At 48.1% G+C, this 20,468-nt stretch overlaps 2 protein-coding genes across 2 annotated transcripts; one reads left to right on the plus strand and one right to left on the minus strand.

Annotated features, from left to right (window-relative positions):
- Positions 1–309: 309 nt before the first annotated feature.
- Positions 310–4,324, plus strand: LOC124706463 (NAC domain-containing protein 82-like). Its single transcript, XM_047238128.1, has 5 exons — positions 310–416; positions 1,402–2,199; positions 2,369–2,646; positions 2,996–3,352; positions 3,443–4,324. Exons 2-5 carry the CDS (start codon positions 2,043–2,045, stop codon positions 3,872–3,874), a joined length of 1,224 nt encoding a protein of 407 aa, XP_047094084.1. The 5' UTR covers positions 310–416; positions 1,402–2,042; the 3' UTR covers positions 3,875–4,324.
- A 221-nt stretch (positions 4,325–4,545) lies between these two features.
- On the minus strand, positions 4,546–6,441 carry LOC124707375 (putative clathrin assembly protein At4g02650). Its single transcript, XM_047239034.1, has 3 exons — positions 5,706–6,441; positions 5,405–5,609; positions 4,546–5,257 (listed from the first exon to the last, which is right to left on the minus strand). The coding sequence occupies exons 1-3, from the start codon at positions 6,439–6,441 to the stop codon at positions 4,546–4,548; spliced, it is 1,653 nt and encodes a 550-aa protein (XP_047094990.1).
- Positions 6,442–20,468: the final 14,027 nt, after the last annotated feature.

The raw sequence follows: 20,468 nt of genomic DNA on the forward strand, positions 1-20,468 counted from the left end.
TTAGCCCCCTGCAGCACCCAAATTTCCCCATCTTTTCCCTAAAATAATCCCCGGCCAATGGAAAGGCAGGAGGTCAAATGTCCGGGTTGGACTACGGCGCCTGGAAAAATTTGACAATCGTCGCTTGCAGGGGAAGTTTCCGCGAAGCGCACGACGCGGCGTGGCGAATTATTAATTTAACGAAAAAAAAGAAACCCTGCACAGTAGTAGGAACGGACTGCGGGGGCCCAGCAGTCAGCGACCCGGCCCAGCGCGCGCCACCCGCGGGTATAAAGGAGCCCGCGACCCAGCGACGCGAGATTGCTTCCCCCAAAACCTCACATCCTCCCAGCCATCCTCCATTGACCAAACGGCGGCGCTCACCTCCTCCCCGTCGACCTCCCCCGACGTCCTGCTGGCTCCCCTGCGCCCTCCGCGTAAGCCCCCGATCTCTCGATTCCCCCGTCGTTCGATCGCGCTCTGATGTTCTAGGACGATCGGGCTTGATTAGATTGTTTGGAATCGGCGTAGATCTGATTTTCGAGTTAGGCCCCGTCGTGAGCAATTGGCGTTCGATCCGTCGAATTCCTCGGTAGTGGTTGCCGAATCGCGAAGCGGATCCGTGCGTAGAAATTTCCGTGGGGGTTCGCGGATTAGGGTTCGTGCTCGATCGATCTAGGCGTTGATTTGGGGGTACGTGATCCGATATCGTAGGAATCGCTCAAGTCATAAGATTGGCTGAGCCGAGCTCCGATTTGCGTAGAGGTTGGGTTATTTCTTTCGGTTGGGACGATGGATCGTGATCGTTGACTTCGGTGGGCTGGATATGTTGTAGTTTCTCCGTCTGTGGGATAGATTACTTTGTTTTGTTGTCGAATTTCATTCGAATCCTGAAGTTCATTCGATTTGCTCCCTAGGGCCTGTACTTTGGATTAGCTGTTATGGTAGATGCATCTACCTGGTAATGTGCTTGTGATATGTTATGTATTTTAAGCCTGGTTGCATCAATGTGGGTTTCTTGAGCTGTAAATTTAGCTGCCCATAGATAATCTGTACATCTGGCTTCTGTGATAATTTTTTTTGAGGGTAGGGTATCTAGAATTAGTGTTATGTTATGAGTGGCGCTATATTTCTAGAATACATAGAACATCTGTATTCTGTATACTTTTGCTGTTATATACTGATGATGATGCTATATATTTTCCTGCAGGATTTTCAACTTGGTCACCTGTAAAATTAGCTGCCTATAGATAATCTTTACTTCTGGCTTCTATAATAATTATTTTTTAAGGCTAGAGCATCTAGAGTTAATGTTTTATTATGTTAGACACTAAGATGATTTCTAGAAAACATGCAACATTTTTTTTCTGTATGTACTTTTGCTGTTGTATACTGATGATGTTATATATTTTCTTCCTGCAGGATTTTGAACTTGATCACCCATGTCTTTTGAAGTCCGCGAGGGATCTCCTTATTTCCTCACGTGCTACTTCTGGTTCATATATTGCATAAAATTCCGAGACTTCACTTGATACAGGTGGATTATCTGGGAGTTTTGTGCTAATACTTCCTATTATGTGAGTCAGTGGTAGTTGGTTTTATTGGCAAGACTCAGCTTCTCTCATCTGGGATCGTAAACAATTCTCGCTCTAGTCCCTGGTGTACCTGCTTTCGTTGAGTCTTGCCAAGAGTGGCTTCTCATCAGTTCCGTTCTCTGCTCTTGCTGTCACTGGACCAATAGCTCTGTTGGTCTACTCCCTTCAGAATACTTGTCACATCGTGAGCTGTCCTATTCTGCTCACACTGCAATCTTCTGAAGCTCTCTCTCTGATTCCTTTCTCTTCTCAAAACTTTTGAGAGCTACTCTCTTCTCAAGTTTGGTTGATCCACGGTCCTTAATTCTGTCTTCTGAGGACTGAACTTTCACCTGTTGAGCCGAACTTGACAATTCCCTGATTGGTGTGTTGATAATTGCATATTCTGGTGAAGCATTTCTGCTTGTGTTTCACGCTAGGATCTCTCTGTTCTTTCTTCTTACTGAGCGCAAGACACCCACTGCGGTGATGGCTCAAACTTGCCTGCCACCTGGCTTTCGTTTCCACCCAACTGATGTTGAGCTTGTTTCATACTACCTGAAAAGGAAGATTATGGGGAAGAAGCTTTTTGTTGAAGCTATATCAGTGGTTGAGCTTTACAAGTTTGCTCCTTGGGACCTTCCTGGTAATTCTCTTTTAATGCTGTTATGTCTTTCTCTTGATATAAGAATGGCACTTCAAGTAGGAAGTCAACCTGTTTTTCCTCAGATGTAATTATACAAACCTGAATTAATCCTCCCAGTTTTGCTAAATTAGTTCTTATTATTGTCCAAACCTTCTTTTTGTGTGTGTAGATAAATCCTGTCTTCAGAGCAAAGATCTTGAGTGGTTTTTCTTTTGCCCCCGTGACAAGAAATACCCCAAAGGGTCTAGGACAAACCGTGCCACTCCGAATGGTTACTGGAAAACAAGTGGAAAGGATAGAGAAATTGTGCTGAACTCTCGCATTGTTGGGTTGAAGAAAACCTTGATTTTTCATGAAGGCAAGGCACCCAAAGGCAACAGAACTGATTGGGTGATGTATGAATACAAAATGGAAGATGAAAGTCTGGCTTCTGCTGGTTTCTCAAAGGTACTGCCTTTTACCTCTACACTGTTTATGTTTATTAGACTGTTAGCAAGATGTTTCAGTTACATAGTTAACCTATTTAAATCTTGTAATTGATTCCTTGGTCCTTGTCATATGTCGTAATGCGACAATAGTTGTATTCTATGCAAGTCAAGCAGTACTGATCTTTGAATAGTCTATTTTGCATTAGAAATATTTACTCTGTACCATACTGGAATGTAATTCAGTTAATACATGACCTTTACAAGGTGGCAGAATGAGCTACCTATATTTATTTGTAGTTATCTTTGGATAGTATTTCTAGTGCTCTGCAAGGTTATTTAAATACATTGTCATCGGTTTATTATTTCAGGATGCTTACGTACTTTGCAAGATATTTAAAAAAAGTGGACTCGGCCCAAGGATTGGCGAGCAATATGGAGCTCCTTTTGATGAGAATGAATGGGATAATTTAGATGCTGGAACTTCTCTCTTCACTATTGCACCATCCTCAGGTATTGAGGACCCGCAAGCTGAAAGTTCTGCCTTGGCTACTGCTATAGTTATTCAGGAACCACAAGCTACTGCTCAGCAGTCTGTTCCATCTTCTGATATTAACATCAATTCTGATGAGGTCAATGAAGCACCTCCTGAAATTGATGGAATTTTATTGGATGAACTGTCAATGTTTTTGGATGATTCTCCCAACCATGACCTACCATTTGCAGAGGTATTTGCTGGTTAATTTCGTAATTTACTTATTCTGGAATCTTCTGCTCAAGATGTTAGTACTATGTAGCTAACTTAGGTTTTGTTGCAGAATCCTGGTCTGCCTCCAATTTCTGATCTTGAGGCTCAAGCTCTTGAGACAAACACTTCTGATCTCTACAACGAATTGGCAGGGCTTGCCTGGGCAGGAAGTGCTCCTAATGTTGATTTTTGTGCTATCAACACCGGTGTTACTGAAAACAATTTGCAGAACATGTACCCTGGTGATGAATTTATAGAACTCGATGATCTCTTTGCTCCTGGTGAAACCTTCTCCTCCGATTTGGCAAATGATCAGTTCTTGCTGTATCCTCTGGATCAATCAACATACAATGGTCACTACGATTATGCTGCTCCTCTAGCCTTTGATGCAAGCGGGTCGCTTCCACAGATGACCAGCTCTTTTTATGATATGCCTCCTGCTCCCAATAACCTTGCAAGCTCCAGCTATTTGAACCCAGCCATGAAGGATCCATTCTCTTAAGTGGCTATTGATCTCAGAAGTATCTGCTGTTTCTGATTTGCGTATTTGAGCCATCATTCTTTAATGCAATGACTCTTCATGAATCTTCGATGTTGGCATCTCCTAGATGGCCCAACGATTCCTGGGCGTATGACAAGGCCAACACTCTTCTGAAGCCGGAACTTGGTTGTGTCTCAAGCATGAGCACAATACTGGACAAGCGACCGAGCTGGTTACTGTTTGCTTGTGCAGACAAAACTGTTTACTGCTGGTTTGAAAGTTATCTATCTGGATGGTGATGCTGCAATCCATCATAGTCTACATATTTGTGTAATAACTGTCAACCGTAGCCTGCTGCCTGAGGGCCTACTTGACAATCTAGTAGCTTAATTAATGTGGTTTACATTTGTTTGCAGTCCTAGTTTGTATTAACTATTTGAATCATTATTATTATGTTATTATGTGTGGAAATGCCTTTTGTTGGTCTGTTTGTAGCATTGCTGCTGCATGTTTCCTTAGTTTTCTATTTTCATAGCTTTTTAGTATCGTATCATCTGGCACAGGTTGATTTGCTAGACAAAACACCCGTTGCGTATGACCCATTTGACTCTCTGATCTCCAGATCTTTCTATAGTATCGTGTTTCTTGAAAAAACAATTAAAATGTGTAACAGACAGGTAATGTTTCTTTTTCTAAGAAGCACGATGGTAAACACCGGGAGGCCGTTGTTCTAGCATTGACAGGGCCCCTTGCCCTTGCATACCATTCTTGCCATAACGTTGCCACACCATCTGCTCTTCCGTCAGAAGTTGCTGCTTCATCTGCATGTCGGACATCTGCACGTACGTCGGCGGTGGCACTACCATCGACGCCGCAAAGGGGTCCGCACCTGCCGCGACACTCCACATCCCCGGCGGCGCAGGAAGCGCCAGCATGGGTGTACCGGGCGGCCGCAAAGCCACGCTGCTCGCGCTGCCTGAGAACACCTGTGCGTTCGCCGCCGTTGCGTGGTTGTACATGCCGTCGAGGACCATCATGTTGAGCCCGCCCCCGAGCACCGCGCGCTGGTTCTCGAGCGCGCTCGCCGACTCGACTAACGCCGTCTCCCAGTCCGCCGACGAGGTGTCGAACAGGTCGCATGTCGGCGCCGATCCGGCAGGGTTGCCATCGAACAACGCCAGAGCCAGCAGCTGCCCGTGTTCTTCCCCGGACATGGCGTCCGCCTTCAAGTTCAAGAAGTCCGCCTCTTCCTCGACCACGTCGGTGGCGATCAGTGGCACCTCCTGCTCTGCATGCGACACCTCGCAGTAATTGTGCTCGTCTTGCACCGCAACCGGCGGCTCCACCGGCGCGGGAAGGGCCCTGGTGGCGCTCATGTCGAGCTCCTCAGCCTCCGGCTCCGGGCTGGGCAATTCCAGTGACGGCAACTTCTGCTGCGACTCGGCGCCGCGTCTGTCACGGATGAAATCGTCCATGAGCTCCAGCTTCTTCTGCGTGATGACCTCCACCTCCGGGACGTCAGACTGCCGGCAGACGTAGGCGTCCTTGCACCACGCGTAGAAGGCGTCGAGCTCGTCGAGCTGCTTGACGAGGCCGCAGAAGACGCCGTGCACGCGCTCGCAGTCGGCGGTCTCCATGTCGGGGAACTGCTCGATGAGCGCCGCCATCACCTCCGTGAGCTCGCAGTACAGCTGCACGCTCTCCTTCACCAGCGGGTACAGCGACACCGTCACCACCCGGTTCGTCCTCGCCGCGCCTGCAACGTGCATGCCGTTCCATTTTAGCGCACGCTCGGTGATGATGTGATCATCCAAGAACGAATACAATTGCGTGCACGCACGGATGGACTCACCCACGGGGCGGCAAGCGATGAAGCGGTCCAGGAGATGCTGCAGCTGATGGACCTTGCCGAGCAGCTGTTCCAGCGTCATCTCGCTCGTCGGCGTGTCCCTCGGCACCAGCGCCACCGCCTTGGCGTCGGCGTCGTCGGCGTCGGCCGCCGCGTCCTCCCGTCGGCTCTCGTTAGCGCCGTCGTTGCTGAACCGGCTGCCGGGGGACCGGTAGAGCTCGTCGCGCAGCAGCTTGCAGCGGTTGGCGCCGCCCTGCCTGCCCTGCATCCGGTACTCGAGGCGGTCGTCGAGGTACGCGGCGTAGGTGCGCACGAACGCGGAGAAGTCCCACGCGTCGGCGCGGGCGCGGCCGCAGAAGTCGGACATGTTGAGCATGCGCGTGCCGCGGCGCGTGGCGTAGAAGAGCTCCTGCTCGAACGCCGGCTCGCCGTCGGCGAGGAGGCGGTGCACGATCACCAGCGTCTTGAGCGCCACGTCCCAGCTCCGGGTGCGCCCGAGGCGGCGCGACAGGGAGGCCACGCAGGCGCCGACGTACGCGCGGGAGTAGCGCGTGAGCGCCAGGATCTCCCGGATGTGGCGCTCGTCGGCGGGGAAGCTCTCGCCGTGCTTGGTGGCCTTGACGATGGCCACCTCCAGCTCCGTCGAGGCGGCGCCGCTGCCGCTGCCCACCTTGGCCAGCCCGATGCTCGTCTGGTCCTTCACCGCGCCCAGCGCCTTGCGGAGCTTGCTCGGCGCCATTGTTTGTCCGACCGGGGAGCAATTGGTGGATTCTTTCGCGTTGTGACTCGTGGCGGTGGCCAAAGGCGGGGAGGGGAACCTGGCGTTGGTGGTGTCTGAGGCGAAGCGCGGATGGGAATGCGCGCGCGTGGAAGCGGGTGGCGGAGAGGAGGTCCGACCGTCCGAGGAAGGAGGGCGCCATGAACGGTCACGGTTTTGGGAGGTTTTGACATTTGGCTGGCATGGTGGTTTCGTCTGTTTGTCTTGCATAGTTCAAGGAAAGTCAGTTCTTTTAGAAGTGCAGAGTATGCGGATGATCGATCGTTTGTTCCTAAACGACATTTGAAATTATATCTTGTACACACTCCGTTCCTGGATACTCCGTATAAGTCATACAGTTTTTTTGAACAGAAATCGAAGAACATATATTGAGGAAAAATCACATCAGGTTTATGCGGGATTACCCTGTACAGTTAACGTGAGAAAACAGAGAGCTTTGTATAAGATGAGGAAATATAATCAAATCCCTGAATATTTTTCCACAAAAGTGGTGCATTAGGGCATGTACAGTGGTAGAGAAGGTACGCCTTCCCTTATACCGTCACATCATCTAGAGATGACAATAGATATAAGTCATACAATGTGTTATCTCTTATAGCCTTCCCTAGCAATTAATGGTAATCAATTAAAATTGGTAGAAAATTATATTGTTAAGGGAAGGCATGTCGTGCAATGGAGAAAATGCCTTAGATGATCTCTTAGCTAAGGGAAGATAACCTTCTTTCCTTTTATTCTCTCTCCTCGAACTAAGCAAAAATCCGACGTGGCACCTCTAAGGGAAGACTGACATCACCCCATTGTACGTGTCCTTACAATATACTCTACATTATAGACTTTTTTCAACAAAATATATCGTTTATATGTAGGAAAGGAGGGAGTAATAGTTTGCTAAAACAACTTATATAATGGAATGGAAGTACTCTTTCCGTTCACTAATATAAAACATTTTAAATATTTTAAAACAAACTAGATACATACCAAAATAAGTGCACGTACCAGATCTATGAATTTACCAAAGAATCTGCCGGTTGTCGCCACCTACCAGCTGGTGCGTCTCACGGATGCGTTCCCATGCGTCCATGTGTCTCTACCTTGGTTAGGTACGTGTCAGCCTGTGCGCGACATTAACTCGAGTAGGAGTACCGATATGTCCTCACCCCGGTGCTGCTGGAAACATGTTGACGAGCGCGAAGAGAGGCTCTTAGGTTTTCACTCATCCGGCAATCCTGACCATTTGACGTCTCACCTTCAGCAATATTTAGTGTTAGCATGGAGAGAATGCATCTTGGCAACCCGATGTAGACCTTCGGTTTGCCAGGAATGGTTTCCTTCAATTGGGGTAAATGCACAACAAGTTGTATGCGTGAAGACGGAGGCAGTTGGATCTTGTAGGTGACCTTGCCCACCATCCGGAGCACCAAGTAAGGGCCAAAGTTACAGTAAAAAAAAGGGCCAAAGTACTCAAATGAGAGTTTCTGTGATGATCGGTTGGCAACCGATGTTTGCACATATGGTCGCAGGCGCAGGTATACACTGTTGCCTACAACAAACTGATCCCGTTCTGATGTGTGTTTGTCTTCATGCGCCGTGTTGCTCATACCAGGTGCTCATGAACGAGAGGAATCATATCCTCTCGTTATTTGATCAATGCGTCTAGGTTTTGGTTACCCGTGTCTCTGAAAAACTGGATTCAAAAGTGGAGAGGGGTCCTGTCGAATAACACCTTGAAAGAGATTGCCCTAGAGCTGAATAGAACATCTTATTTTGACTCTGGACTGTGAGGCAAAACTCCCCACAACATTTTTACTGTATTTCTTCCTGCTGAAAGATACGAGCATTCCTTCCACAACCTCCAATGGGCAAGGATGGCAACGGTGTCACGTCACATGCGATCCAAGCCTTTTCTTCTCCTTGTAATAAAAAGTGCGGCCAATGGCCCTTTGAAAACATTTTTACTGTATTTCATTGATAAAAGAAAAACTATACACATACAAGGTAAAACTCCACACCTACCTAAATATTTACAACCTTGTGGTAAAGAGGCGATCCAAGCCATGAGCTCAACATAGTATTTGTTTTTAATCTGATGCTTAAGCATGGACATGTCGTGGATAAAACTACCTCTCCAGCAAGCAAAAGTTGGTTTCTCTTGCCTAAAAATTTACGCATTTTTCCTGAGCCAAATATGCCAACAAGCTGTGATGAGGACTTCCATGAAAAAAATGTCTCTTAAAACTTCTCCTAGCTCCCGGTATCACCGTCTGCAGATCATCACTGTTAGGCCATTCAGTTTGGCGGTAATTTTATATGCGTTGACTGAAGTTACAGTTAAAGAACATGTGGATTCTATCTTCATAAGCTCTGCTAGGACACAACACAGAATGTATGTCATCTGTAACCTGCCAATGTCGGCGCTGCAGAAGATCTCGAGTGTTCAATCTATCCATCAATTAAAGCCAAGCAAAAACCTTGGACTTTATCACACGGCTGGATTTCCACAGCCAATGATATACCTTGGGAACAGTGATGTGCTGAACTGCTAACGCATTTTACCATAAAATTGGGCTGATGTACATTTCTCTCCCCAAATATAGGCCCAAACAACCTTGTGATCGCTTAATGGGTTCGGCATCATTAGATTCTGTAAGGTTTGGAATTCATCAAACACCCTTCGAGACAGAGGCAAAATGAAATAGATCTTCTTGCTGGTAATAGTCATAACTTGGGCTGTATAAAAGTTTGCATTTTGCGAATAAGAAAATAGCCTAGGAAAGGGTAGACTAGAATCGGCAATTAGCCACTTGTCTTGCCAAAAATTAAAAGTGTTTCTAGCTTCACGTGAGATACTCATCTGAAATTATCTACTTGTTTTAAAATATCTTTCCACCAAAAAGAACCATAAAGTTTCTCTGCATGCGGCATTTTAGTAGTAATAATACCAGATAGGCTGACCCAGAGAATATCAACTTTATTATAGCATTTATCCAAGTGCTTGATCAAGAGAGATGCATTTTGTTTTTGAAAATTCATAATTCCTAAACCACCATTTTTCTTAGGTTTGCAAATCAATTCCCAAGCTGCTAGGGACTGCTTGGGAGTATCACTGTTATCTCTCCACAAGCACTGCCTGTGAATTCTGTTCAACTGAATAGTAAGACTAGGATGAAGCTACCACTAGCAAAGGAAGTTTAAAGGCATATATGTAAGAACCGAATTGATTAGTTGCAACCTTGCACCTTGAGACAAAACGCTGGTGCTAGATGATAACTTCCTCTCAACACAGCAGACCAAATGCTTGAGCTCTTGAATTGTTGGCTTGGTTCTACCTAAAGGTAGCCCTAAATAGGTGAAAGGCATAGACCCAACTCGGCATCCCGATTAAAATGCAAGTTGTGCTACCACATCCTCGGACACATTTATTGCTACCATATGGGATTCTTCAAAATTGATTCTTAACCCCGTGGACTTGGAGAATTTTTTCAAAGTCTTTTTGAGGGCCACAATCTGAACTCTACCGGCCAGTAAGATAAGCAGTGTTGTCTGCGTACCGAATAATAGGAAACTCTAGATCATTTGTCTGAATAGGCAAATTAATTATTCCTTGATACAATAGATCATTTATGATAGCTTGTAATAGGTCAGAACCCAAGACATAGAGTAATGGGGAAACTGGATCCCCTTGTCCGACTCTCCTCCTACAGACGAATTGGTTTCCAAGTTACCATTTAACAATATGGAGGAAGTACCAGTGGTTAGCAGAGAAGACACCCTGTCTAACCATTTCTGATTGAAGCCCATATGCTTTAGGACTTGGATAATGACGTCATGTTCAATGGTATCAAATGCCTTGGCAAAATCCAATTTAAGAATAATTATTGTCTTCTTTGAAGTGTGTCATAAATGAAGATACTTGAACGAAATTACTGGTTGGATGCGGCGCTTCAGGAACACAACAACAACCTCGATGCCGATCATTGTTTGGCCACCAGCGTTCTTCAGCTCTAGGACCTTCTCATATAAATCGTCGGCTACTGATTTTTATTTAGCAGTCAGGATGTTTTGCCAAGACTTCTTCGGCGTCGCCTCCAGGACGTCTAAGAACTTCGGCAGGTCGGAGCGATGTCCCGAAGCTGGCCGGTCCCTGAGATAAAACCATTTCGACCTCCAGCCTTGGACAAACTCTTTCATCGGAAAGTTGAAATAATTCACCTCCTTCCGGACGACGAAGTCGACCCCTCCTACAACATATGGTCTGCCCCCCCTGCTGTGGCGTTTGACAAAGAATATCTTCTTCCACAGGCCCCAGTGAGGGTTGATGTCGAGGAAGGCCTCACAAATGGTGATAAAGATTGCAAGGTGCAAGATGAAATTCGGCGTCAGCTGCCAAAGCTGAATGTCGTACGAGAATAAGAGGCAACGAAGGAACTCGTGGGCTGGAAGAGACAACCCACGGAATAGAAGGGCGGAAACATAACGGTGAATCCGGCAGGGGGATTAGGACGAGAATCTGAACCTGGAAAGCAGACGTCCTTCTCATCGTCAGAGATCAGTCCCAGGCTCCTCATCTTCTTCTCGTCGTGCTTGGTGATGGAGGAAGCCATCCAGTCGCACTGGGCATCCTTGGCGGCGGCAGACTTCTGTGCGGCACCGGTCGCCCTCAGGCCAGTGGCACTTGCGGTGACGCTGGAGGATGCGGTGACCTTCTTCTTTCCCATGGTGTTCGGGATCTTTCCTTCGAGTTTTTAAAGCTTGGGCGCAGTAACAATGGCGAGCAGAGAGCAAGGAGGAAGATGAGCAATGGAGCGTGGGTGAAACGGATTAAGCGTTGCCTCCGCTTTATAAAGAAAAGTTACTTGGACCTGGGCGCCAGATCCGCATTGCAAAAAATGGATGGAGATCTAACTCTACACGTGTTGCAAGGGGAGAGAAACCGGTGGCCCACTACCCCCACTACGCACGAGGATTGAGGAAACACCTCGGTCAACGCGCAAGGTCCGGTCCTTTCCTAACTGACCACGCAGATGTGGGGCGGACCCATCGGGTCACGTCCTGACGAGGGGGATCCTCGGCAATGGCCACCATGAGAGGCTTAGGGTTGACGGAATCCTGCATGTTAGCACGAGACATCGGATACCAAACGAACATAAGGCGAGATTTACCCAGGTTCAGGGCCCTCAATGAGGTAAAACGCTTACTCTTGCTTGTCTGATCTTGATTTATCGATGAATAAGGTTACAAAGGGGAAGCCGGTAGATTGCATTGCGGTGAACTCACTGGAAGGCAAGGTTTCTAGGGTTTGGTGTATGCGCGATTGTGTAGGTTGATTTCGATGTCCTCCGGCAGGCCCTCTCCTGACCTTTGTATAGGAGGTCAGGTCCCGAGAGTCATGCTCAGATTCAACTATGTTACAATGAGATCTAATCTATCATTTCCTTATTCGACGTTTCCTCGCCTTGTCCGTCGAGAATCCGTCGCCTTTTACCTTTCCTCCATCACAACCGACGTATTGGTCCCTCTTGGGCTGCAGTGATCTTCATGGTCCCTTGTTGGGACAAAGGAGGTAGGCCAATGTTGAGTACCCGAAGCGTAATGCCCACATCAGTAGCCCCCGAGTGACTGGCCGAAGAAATCACCCCAAACTTGGAGGCGATCTTCTGAAATTCCCTGTCACAATTGTCTGAACGCGAAAAGCTTCCATGAACAGTGATAGTGGTTCCGTTGTTGCCTGTCATCTTGAGCTTTAAGTATGCGTAATGAGGTACTGCCATGAATTTGGCGTAAGCTGGCCTCCCAAGGATAGCGTCGTACTGTGATTCCCAATTCACTACCTCGAACTCGAGCCTTTCCTTCATGAAGTTATCGGGTTTACCGAAGATGACATGCAGGGAGAGCTTGCCGAGAGGGTACAGTGGCAGGGTCGGAATAATTCCATGGAAACCTGTGTCAGATTCTTGCAGCATATCAGCTATGATGCCCATCGCCTTCATCGTGCTTGCAAATAGAAGGTTTAACCCGCTGCCTCCGTCCATGAAGACTTTGCTCATGTTGAATCCACCAATCTGTGCTTCAAGTAGTGCAGCGTGACCTGGCCTTGGGACAGATATCGGGTGGTCGGCCCTACTGAATAGGACACTCTGCTTGGACCAGTCGATGTATTCAGGAACGTTCGCTATGGTGACTTTTGCGAGATTAATTTCTTGCGTAAGTTTCTTCAACTCTCTCCTGGAAACACCAGTCTTATGGATCATGCTCATCTGTCCCCGAGGTGGAGGTAACACCTCATTTGGTGCGCGAGGCTGAATTTCCTGAACTTGGTGCTGCGGTGAAGGAGGCGGGTTAGGGGGTTATGGTCCTTGTATCATTGGCTGGTATGCATGCACTTTGGCGGCGGGATTGACTGATTCGTAAAATTTCCGAAGATCGAGAAACTATCAACAATCCATCAACATATGGGTTGACTTCTTGACGTTGTCCTTTGGGTCAATGCATGCGTGTATGTAGCAAGGAGCGTTTAGTTGCTCTGCAAGCGACAATTCAGGTACCCACGGAGGGTGGTCCCTCCAGTTACTTCGACTGCCTCCAGACCCACTGCGATTATTATCCCGACGATCATCATGTCTTTCACTGCGGCGATCATCGTAACCTATCACAACGATGATAGTATTGCAGAACGTTTCGTACCCGCGATCTCTCATTTTCTTGCGGCGATCGCGTCGGTTGCTCGAGTCGTTCGGATGCTTCTGATCATCTTCTTCGTCATCGCTGCGCGGGCACGGCTTCCGCACGCGATCTTCGCCATCGACCCAGTTGTTGGCAATCTCCATTAGTTTGGTAATAGTTTTCGGCTTCTTGCGGCCGAGTTCTTTGATATAGGACTCTCATCGGATGCCATCGTTGAAAGCGTCGATTGCCCTATCGACGAAGACATCTTCGGCAATGTGGAGGAGTTTAGTGAAGCGCCCGATGTACGAACGCATCGACTCCTTCGGCTTCTGGTGACACTGTCGTAATTCTTCAATGCCGACATGTCTCTTGTACGTGGCTTGGAAGTTTTTGATGAAAGCGTCAACTAGATCTTCCCAGGATGTGATGGATCCTTGCAGCAGGCCTCCCAGCCATGCTCGTGCCGAATCCTTGAGGTACAGTTGTAAGCATTGCATTGCTGCCACTTGGTTTCCTTTGTGCAAGATGACAGTTTGCAGGTAGTCGTCTATCCATGATCTCGGCTCCTGCTGGCCGTCATACTTGGCGGCGTCGGTAGGTGTTGGCTTGAATCTCTTCGCTGACATTGTCTCCCAAATCTTATGGCTCAGGCAATCAGTGCCGCGAAGTTCGCCATCGTGTTCTTTAGTCTCTTCAAAATCATCAGTATTGAAACCAGCACGTGCGACGCGCCGGCGACGGGCCTTGTCAGTTTTGCTCTGTGTAATATCGTCGCGAGCATCCTTGGAATACGAGCGGTGTCGACAGCCACTGCCGTGATGCAAAGATTTATCCTTCCTGGGGGTAAGCTTTTCGCCGATGATCCCGAGGCTTTCCAAGGCGACCCGATGAACCGGCGCCATCGGATCATCAGGCGTCGGCTGATTGTTGAGCAGGTAGGCCGCGAGGTGCGCGGGTTCTCCTTCGACTGTTTTGGGCCAGAGGACGCCCGCTGTATCCGTTGTCATGAAGGAGTTGGAGATATTCAACGTGATCTCTCTTGCGTCCGCCTCTTAGAGGCGCTCTCGAGGGAAGTTAGCTCCCTTCGTCGTTCACTTGATAGATCGGCTGCCTGATGGCGTCGATCAAGATCAGCTCGTTCCATGGCTAAACGAGAGCGGTTCTTCTCGAGAATAGCGTGGTAAGCGTTGAGGGTTCCTGCCAATACACCGACATGGATGCAGGTGTTGTTGACCACAGCGTTGCGGGCTGCGACCCACTCTTCCCTGGAGACAGAGAAAGTGCTATTGATGTTGCTGTCGCTGGCTTCGCCATCTCACCGTCGCTCGATGTTGGTGCGCGGGGTTTGCTCACCCGTAGAAATTTCGGATCCCGTTTGAGGGTTGATGACGACGCATACTTGGTGGCGAGCCAATTGTGTCGCGGTCAAGGGGATGGCGTCGTTATGTTCGCTGATGCTTTCTTCATGAGTGGAGTACTTGATACCGCACACGAAAGGAGAAACGTCCTTTGAACCGAGCTCGTGCCTGGTGTCGCAGTCGAGGAAGTAGTACAATGTCAGATCCTATGACTCGGAATCATCAGGCCCGTCAGACATGGTGGACATGGTGCGGCGTGATGATGATGATGGTGATATAGTGGTTGTTGAAGTAGCATCCCATAAATCGATCACAGTTGGCGATGAAGCGGTAGAAGTAGCAGTCGATGGAGTCACGGCTGATGCAGGGCCCGAAGTGATCGGGTCCGGGAGTCGCAGAACGCCACTAGCGCTGAGGTGAACGCTCCCGAACATCATGTCCATCCCGCCTTGCAGGCCATAGAAGGCCGAACAGGACGTGATGGCGCGAGGGGTGAACGCGAAGGACCCGAAACGGATCGAACCCCCCCGAGATGAGCGATGATGGAGCCGATGGTGATGGAGATGCCGACGAAGGTGTAGCCGACATGACCGGAATAGCCGATGAGGTGCCTTGGAATAGCAGGTTTCCCACAGACGGTGCCAATTGACGAGGGGGCTCCTCGGTAATGCCCACCTTGAGGGGCTTAGGGTTGACAGAATCCTACATGTTAGCACGAGACATCGGATACCAAACGAACAGAAGACGAGATTTACCCAGGTTCGGGGCCCTCGATGAGGTAAAACCCTTTCTCATGCTTGTCTGATCTTGATTTATCGATGAAAAATGTTACAATGGGGCAGCCGATAGACTGTGTTGTGGTGAACTCGCCGGAAGGCAAGGTTTCTAGGGTTTGGTGTATGCGGGACTGTGTAGGATGATTTACGATATCCTCCGACAGGCTCTCTCTCCTGGCCTTTATATAGGAGGCCAGGTCCCGAGAGTCCTGCTCGGATAAACTATGTTACAATGAGATCTAATCTATCCTTTCCTTATTCGACGTTTCCTCGCCTTGTCCATCAAGAATCCGTCTCCTTCTTTGTTTCCTCCATCGCAACCGACGTATTGGTCCATCATGGAGGTAGGACAATGTTGTGTACCCGAAGGGTAATGCCCACATCAGTAGCCCCCAAGTGACTGGCTGAAGCGAAGCTTCGGGCAGGGACTAAAGGTGTCTTCATCCGAATGTCTTGATCAGTCGAAGAATATTGAATCTTGTGTTTGATGTAAAATTGAATTTGCCTGTTGTCGGGTGCACGAACAGCGCTCCCGATGGGAGTATCCCCCGAGTATATGGGCGGATGCTTGCAACCGTACGTAGACTCAAGTTGTACTACTCGAAGATCTTGCTGTTGATGTTTTTGAGTCTTCTTCCTCATCATCCGATGTCTTTTTGAATGTATCGGGTCCTTAAGGAATGTAGACTTCGAGAGAATCCGAATAACCGATCGTACATAAGGGATAAGAGTAGCAAGCCCAGTTTTACTCGGTGAACAGAGACTGGTTAACTGCCGAGCAAAACAGCGTTACCCTACACAGGTTCAAGTCCCCGGGCTCGAACCTGGATCGGGTCCGTTCTGCCTTGAATTATTTTTGTCGACAATGTCTTTATCGTTTTATCCAAAGGCGCGTCTAGCGCTCCCGATGGGAGTAGCCCCCAAGCCTGTGGATGACTGCAAAGTTGTCATGCGTAGGCTTTAAGTTGCTGAGTCGAATATCATAAGTTCCTTCGAGTTCCAATGATATTCGGGTGCTTCATCATAGAGGACCCGATAATCTGGATGATGTCATCAATGTGGCAACTGCTGCGGTGTGATTGGCAGGACGTCACCTAGTGGGCCAACCCTATGTCTGCGCGGTCAGTTAGGAAATGATCGAACCTTGTACTTTGACCGAGGTGTTTCCTTGATTCTCGTGCGTAGTGTAGGTAGTGGACCGCCTGTTTCTCTCCCCTTGCAACACATGTAGAGTTAGATTTCCGTTCATTTTCGGTGACACAGATCTGACGGTTAAGATCTGAAGTAACTTTTTCCATATAAAAGGGGGTAAAGGTTAATTTAGATTGCCCCTGCTCCAATGCTCGTCTTTCTCCTCGCTTCCCGCTCGCCATTGCCACTGTACTAAAGTCTCCAAAGCTCGAAAGTGAAATCCCCAACGCTCGGTTAAGATCAGTTGCACCGCGGCGGTTGCCACATGGCTGATGAAATCATCAAAATCATAGGCTCCTCCTTGATGGAGCACCTGAATATTCTCTGAACTTGAAGAAATCTATAATACTCGACTCAGCAATTTAAACCTATACATGACTACGTCACAGTCATCCACAGGCTCGGGGCTACTCACATCGGGAGCGCTGACCGCGCACCCGATAAAAAGATGGAAGCCACGTCGATAAAAAACATCTGAGGAAGAACGGGTCCAAAGGTTGTAGCAAATCGGGTTCGAGCCCGGGGACTTGAATCTGTGTAGGGTAACGTTGTTTTGCTCCAGCAGTTAACCAGTTTTGATTCATCGAGTAAACCTGGGCTTGTTGCTTCATCCCGTACGTATATTCAATTGTTTGGCTTCTCTCGAGCCCATACTCTTTGAAAACCTGATAAATATAAAAACATCGGATGATGGAAAGGATTAAAAAACATCGACATCAACAACAAGACCTTCGAGTAGTACAACTTGAGTCTACACACGGTTGCAAGCATCCACCCATAGACTCGGGGTTACTCCCATTAGGAGCGCAGGCCGCGTAACCTATAAAAACAACTTCGACTCTACATCAAGCACAAGATTCAGCATTCTTCGGATGATCAGGACATTCGGATAAAGACAACTTTAGTCCCTGCCCGAAGCTTTGCTTCGGCCAGTCACTTGGGGGCTACCAATGTGGGCATTACCCTTCGGGTAACAAACATTGGCCTACCTTCCCTGGCCCAACAGGGGGCCCATGAGAATCACCGCAGCCCAAGGTGAACCAATACGTCGGTTGCAATGGTGGAAAGATGGAAGAGACAATTCCTTGACGAACAAGGAGAGGAGATTAGATCTTGCTTGTAATCTAGTCGAATCCGTGCAGGACTCTCGAGACCTGGCCTCCTATATAAAGGCCAGGAGAGGGCTTGCCGGATCCTACCTACAGTATCCTGCATACACCAAACCCTATAAACCTTGCCTCCCGGCAATATCACCACCACACAGTCTATCGGCTGCCCCATTGTAAGCTTTTTCACCAATAATCAAGATCAGACAAAAAGGAGTAATGGTTTTACCTTATCAAGGGCCCCGGACCTGGGTAAATATTGCCTTATGTTCGTTTGGTATCCGATGTCTCGTGCTAACCTGCAGGATTCCATCAATCCTAAGCCCCTCATGGTGGGAATTTTCGAGGAGCTCCCTAGACAAGCGCCCACTCCCTTCAGTGCTCCTTCGCTCTTGCCCATGCCACCTTGTCATGGTGGTTGGCCTTTCCGCGGTCGGGGGCACCCTCATTCTTGTCCGCCGTGTGGATATTGCCATAGGCACGAGCAGTCCGAGATTGATTGCTTCAAGAAGCAACTGGACTTGTGCAATGGTGCGCTCACCACCTCTACTGGTCCTCCTGCTCCCTCTTCAGCACCCTCCACCACCGACTTCACCGAGCAGGACATTGCGACGCTTAGGCGCCTCCTTGCCTCCTCTGGGTCTTCTTCCACGGGCACTGCTGCCTCACTTCTACACATTTAGGTACATCTTTGTGGGTTCTTGATTTTGGAGCTTCTTTTCACATGTCTCCTGATTCTTCTGTTCTCTATTCTCTTCGACCTCTTTCTCTTCATGTTAATGTTCTTATACTACAAATGTCATTTCTCTTTCTATTTCTAGTCGTGGCACTCTTTCTACTTCCTCCTTTTCCGTTCTGTATGTTTCTAATGTTCCCCGTCTTACCATGAACTTGTTTTCCGCTGCTCAGCTCGCTGATTCTGGTTGTTGGGTTATTCTTGATGCTGATTCCTTTTTCTGTCCAGGATGCTCACACTCGGGCACTGGTTGGGTTGACCCTCGGTGCCATGACTCCCAAGGACTTTGGGAGCTCGACTGGCTTCATGTTCCTTCTACTACCACTACACCGAATGATCCGTGTGTGCTTGCTGCTTCCACTACCACCTCCTTTCAGTAGTGTCATCATCCTCTTGGTCACCTTTATGGTTCTCGCTTGTCGTCTTTACTTCGTCGAGGTCTTCTTGGGCCTGTCTCAGGAGATGTCTCGCTTCAAGGTTGTCAGGGTTGTAGGCTTGGCAAACAAACTAAGTTGCCTTATCCTACTAGTGAGTCTGTGTCTCAACATCCTTTCGACTTGGTCCATTCTGATGTATGGGGACCGACTCCCTTCGCTTCGAAGGGGGTGACAAGGTATTAACTTGTCAATGCCTACAAGTTGTAGACTAGGGTTTCGTGGAAAGTAGAGGGCAAGTAGATCTTGAAGGTTTCAGCCGAAAAAGTGCTCGACTGCTAAAAACTAGGGTTGTGTTGACAATGAATCGATCCTTTCTTTCTCCCTCAACTCCCCCTTATATAGGAGGCGGAGCCGAGGGTTTCGTGATGTACAAGTTACAAACAGCGGGAGACTTTTTGAGTTCGTACCGTATAGTTACAAGTCTTTATTCCTAATATATCTCTATCTTCCATATCGACGCCTTATTGGGCATCCGGGATTTGTAATCTTCGGGTCGTGAGCCTTCAGTAACCCCGGGTACCTTCTTTGGCAGGCCCATTGGGGATGCCTATGTCAGTAGCCCCCGAGATTTTTCTTGAATCGTAGAATCGAGTAAAATCTCCTTCATTACAATTAACTCATAATTTCTTCGAGTCACTAAATAATTTTCATAGAACAGTCATATATTATGCAGGGATAATGGTAAATGGGGTTGGTTCATCTGACGGATCAGGTACCAGCTAACTGCTCTCGTGGCAATCCCGCAAAAACCTACTTCGAGGTCAAGTCCCTGGACTCTACCCCGGTATACTGGCGTAATTCGACATGTGCTGCTTAAGGTCTTACCATGATCCGAATTCCAGTCATATTTTATCGGGTACCTAACGCGTCCGTTAGGATTTTTCTTCACATCTGTTGATACGGAAAATAGTACCATAGCACATTCATGTGCGATACCATGCCACACAGGACGGATCCCGGGGTCTTACCTTCGTAAAATATTATGGCATTCCGAGATTTATTCGCGACGGGCGCGTTTTGAGAATATATTGTCGAGTGCGTTTTTCGGCTGCTGGAATGACATATTTATTCGAGTCACATGATGACTTACTATCTTGACCTCCCGATGGGAGTATATGAAGAGTTATGTTTTAACTCAAAGATGCACAATATGACTCCCCATATTTCATCGGGTGCGCGACCAGCGCTCCCGATGGGAGTAGTCCCCGAGGCTACAGCCAAGTGCTTGTACTTGGTTGTAGGCTCACCTTTTTTCTTTCTTTGTCGCTATCTTTCTAGCTTCCCATATTTTTCATTTTTATCGGGTGCGCGACCAGCGCTCCCGATGGGAATAGCCCCCGAGGCTACAGACAAGTACTCGTACTTGGTTGTAGGCTCAATTTTTCTATTGTGTATTAACTTGATATTTTCCTCTGTTGCCTTCCTCTTATCAGAAATATGAACCATATTTCTGATAAGAGTAGCCCCCGAGCGTATGACCAAATGCTTTTGTATTTGATCATAAGCTATCGATGTTTTTCTGGTTGGCTCACTCGTTGTTTTCCCTGCCGCTATATTTGATAGGAGCACTCGATGTTTTTCTTCAGAATGATATTATTGCTGACGACAGCCACGACCACCTCCTTGAGAACACCGACTCCTGTCATGTCTCTGAATTGTGGGTCCAAAATTCTGCACAGTCGACACGTTGCTTAAGTGGGGGACACACGTCCTCCGCAATT

The sequence above is a fragment of the Lolium rigidum genome, chromosome 4 (genome assembly GCF_022539505.1).
Source record: "Lolium rigidum isolate FL_2022 chromosome 4, APGP_CSIRO_Lrig_0.1, whole genome shotgun sequence".
Lineage (NCBI taxonomy): Eukaryota > Viridiplantae > Streptophyta > Magnoliopsida > Poales > Poaceae > Lolium > Lolium rigidum.

Excerpts from the sequence above, each read along its gene's own strand:
- LOC124707375 (XM_047239034.1), bottom strand. The coding sequence starts at position 6,441 with ATGGCGCCGAGCAAGCTCCGCAAGGCGCTGGGCGCGGTGAAGGACCAG. Across the intron at positions 5,610-5,705 it reads CATCGCTTGCCGCCCCGTGG|GCGCGGCGAGGACGAACCGG; the intron begins GTGAGTCCATCC and ends TGCACGTTGCAG. Across the intron at positions 5,258-5,404 it reads CTCGACGCCTTCTACGCGTG|CCCGGAGCCGGAGGCTGAGG; the intron begins GTGCAAGGACGC and ends GGAATTGCCCAG.
- LOC124706463 (XM_047238128.1), top strand. The coding sequence starts at position 2,043 with ATGGCTCAAACTTGCCTGCCACCTGGCTTTCGTTTCCACCCAACTGAT. Across the intron at positions 2,200-2,368 it reads TGCTCCTTGGGACCTTCCTG|ATAAATCCTGTCTTCAGAGC; the intron begins GTAATTCTCTTT and ends TTGTGTGTGTAG. Across the intron at positions 3,353-3,442 it reads ATGACCTACCATTTGCAGAG|AATCCTGGTCTGCCTCCAAT; the intron begins GTATTTGCTGGT and ends GTTTTGTTGCAG.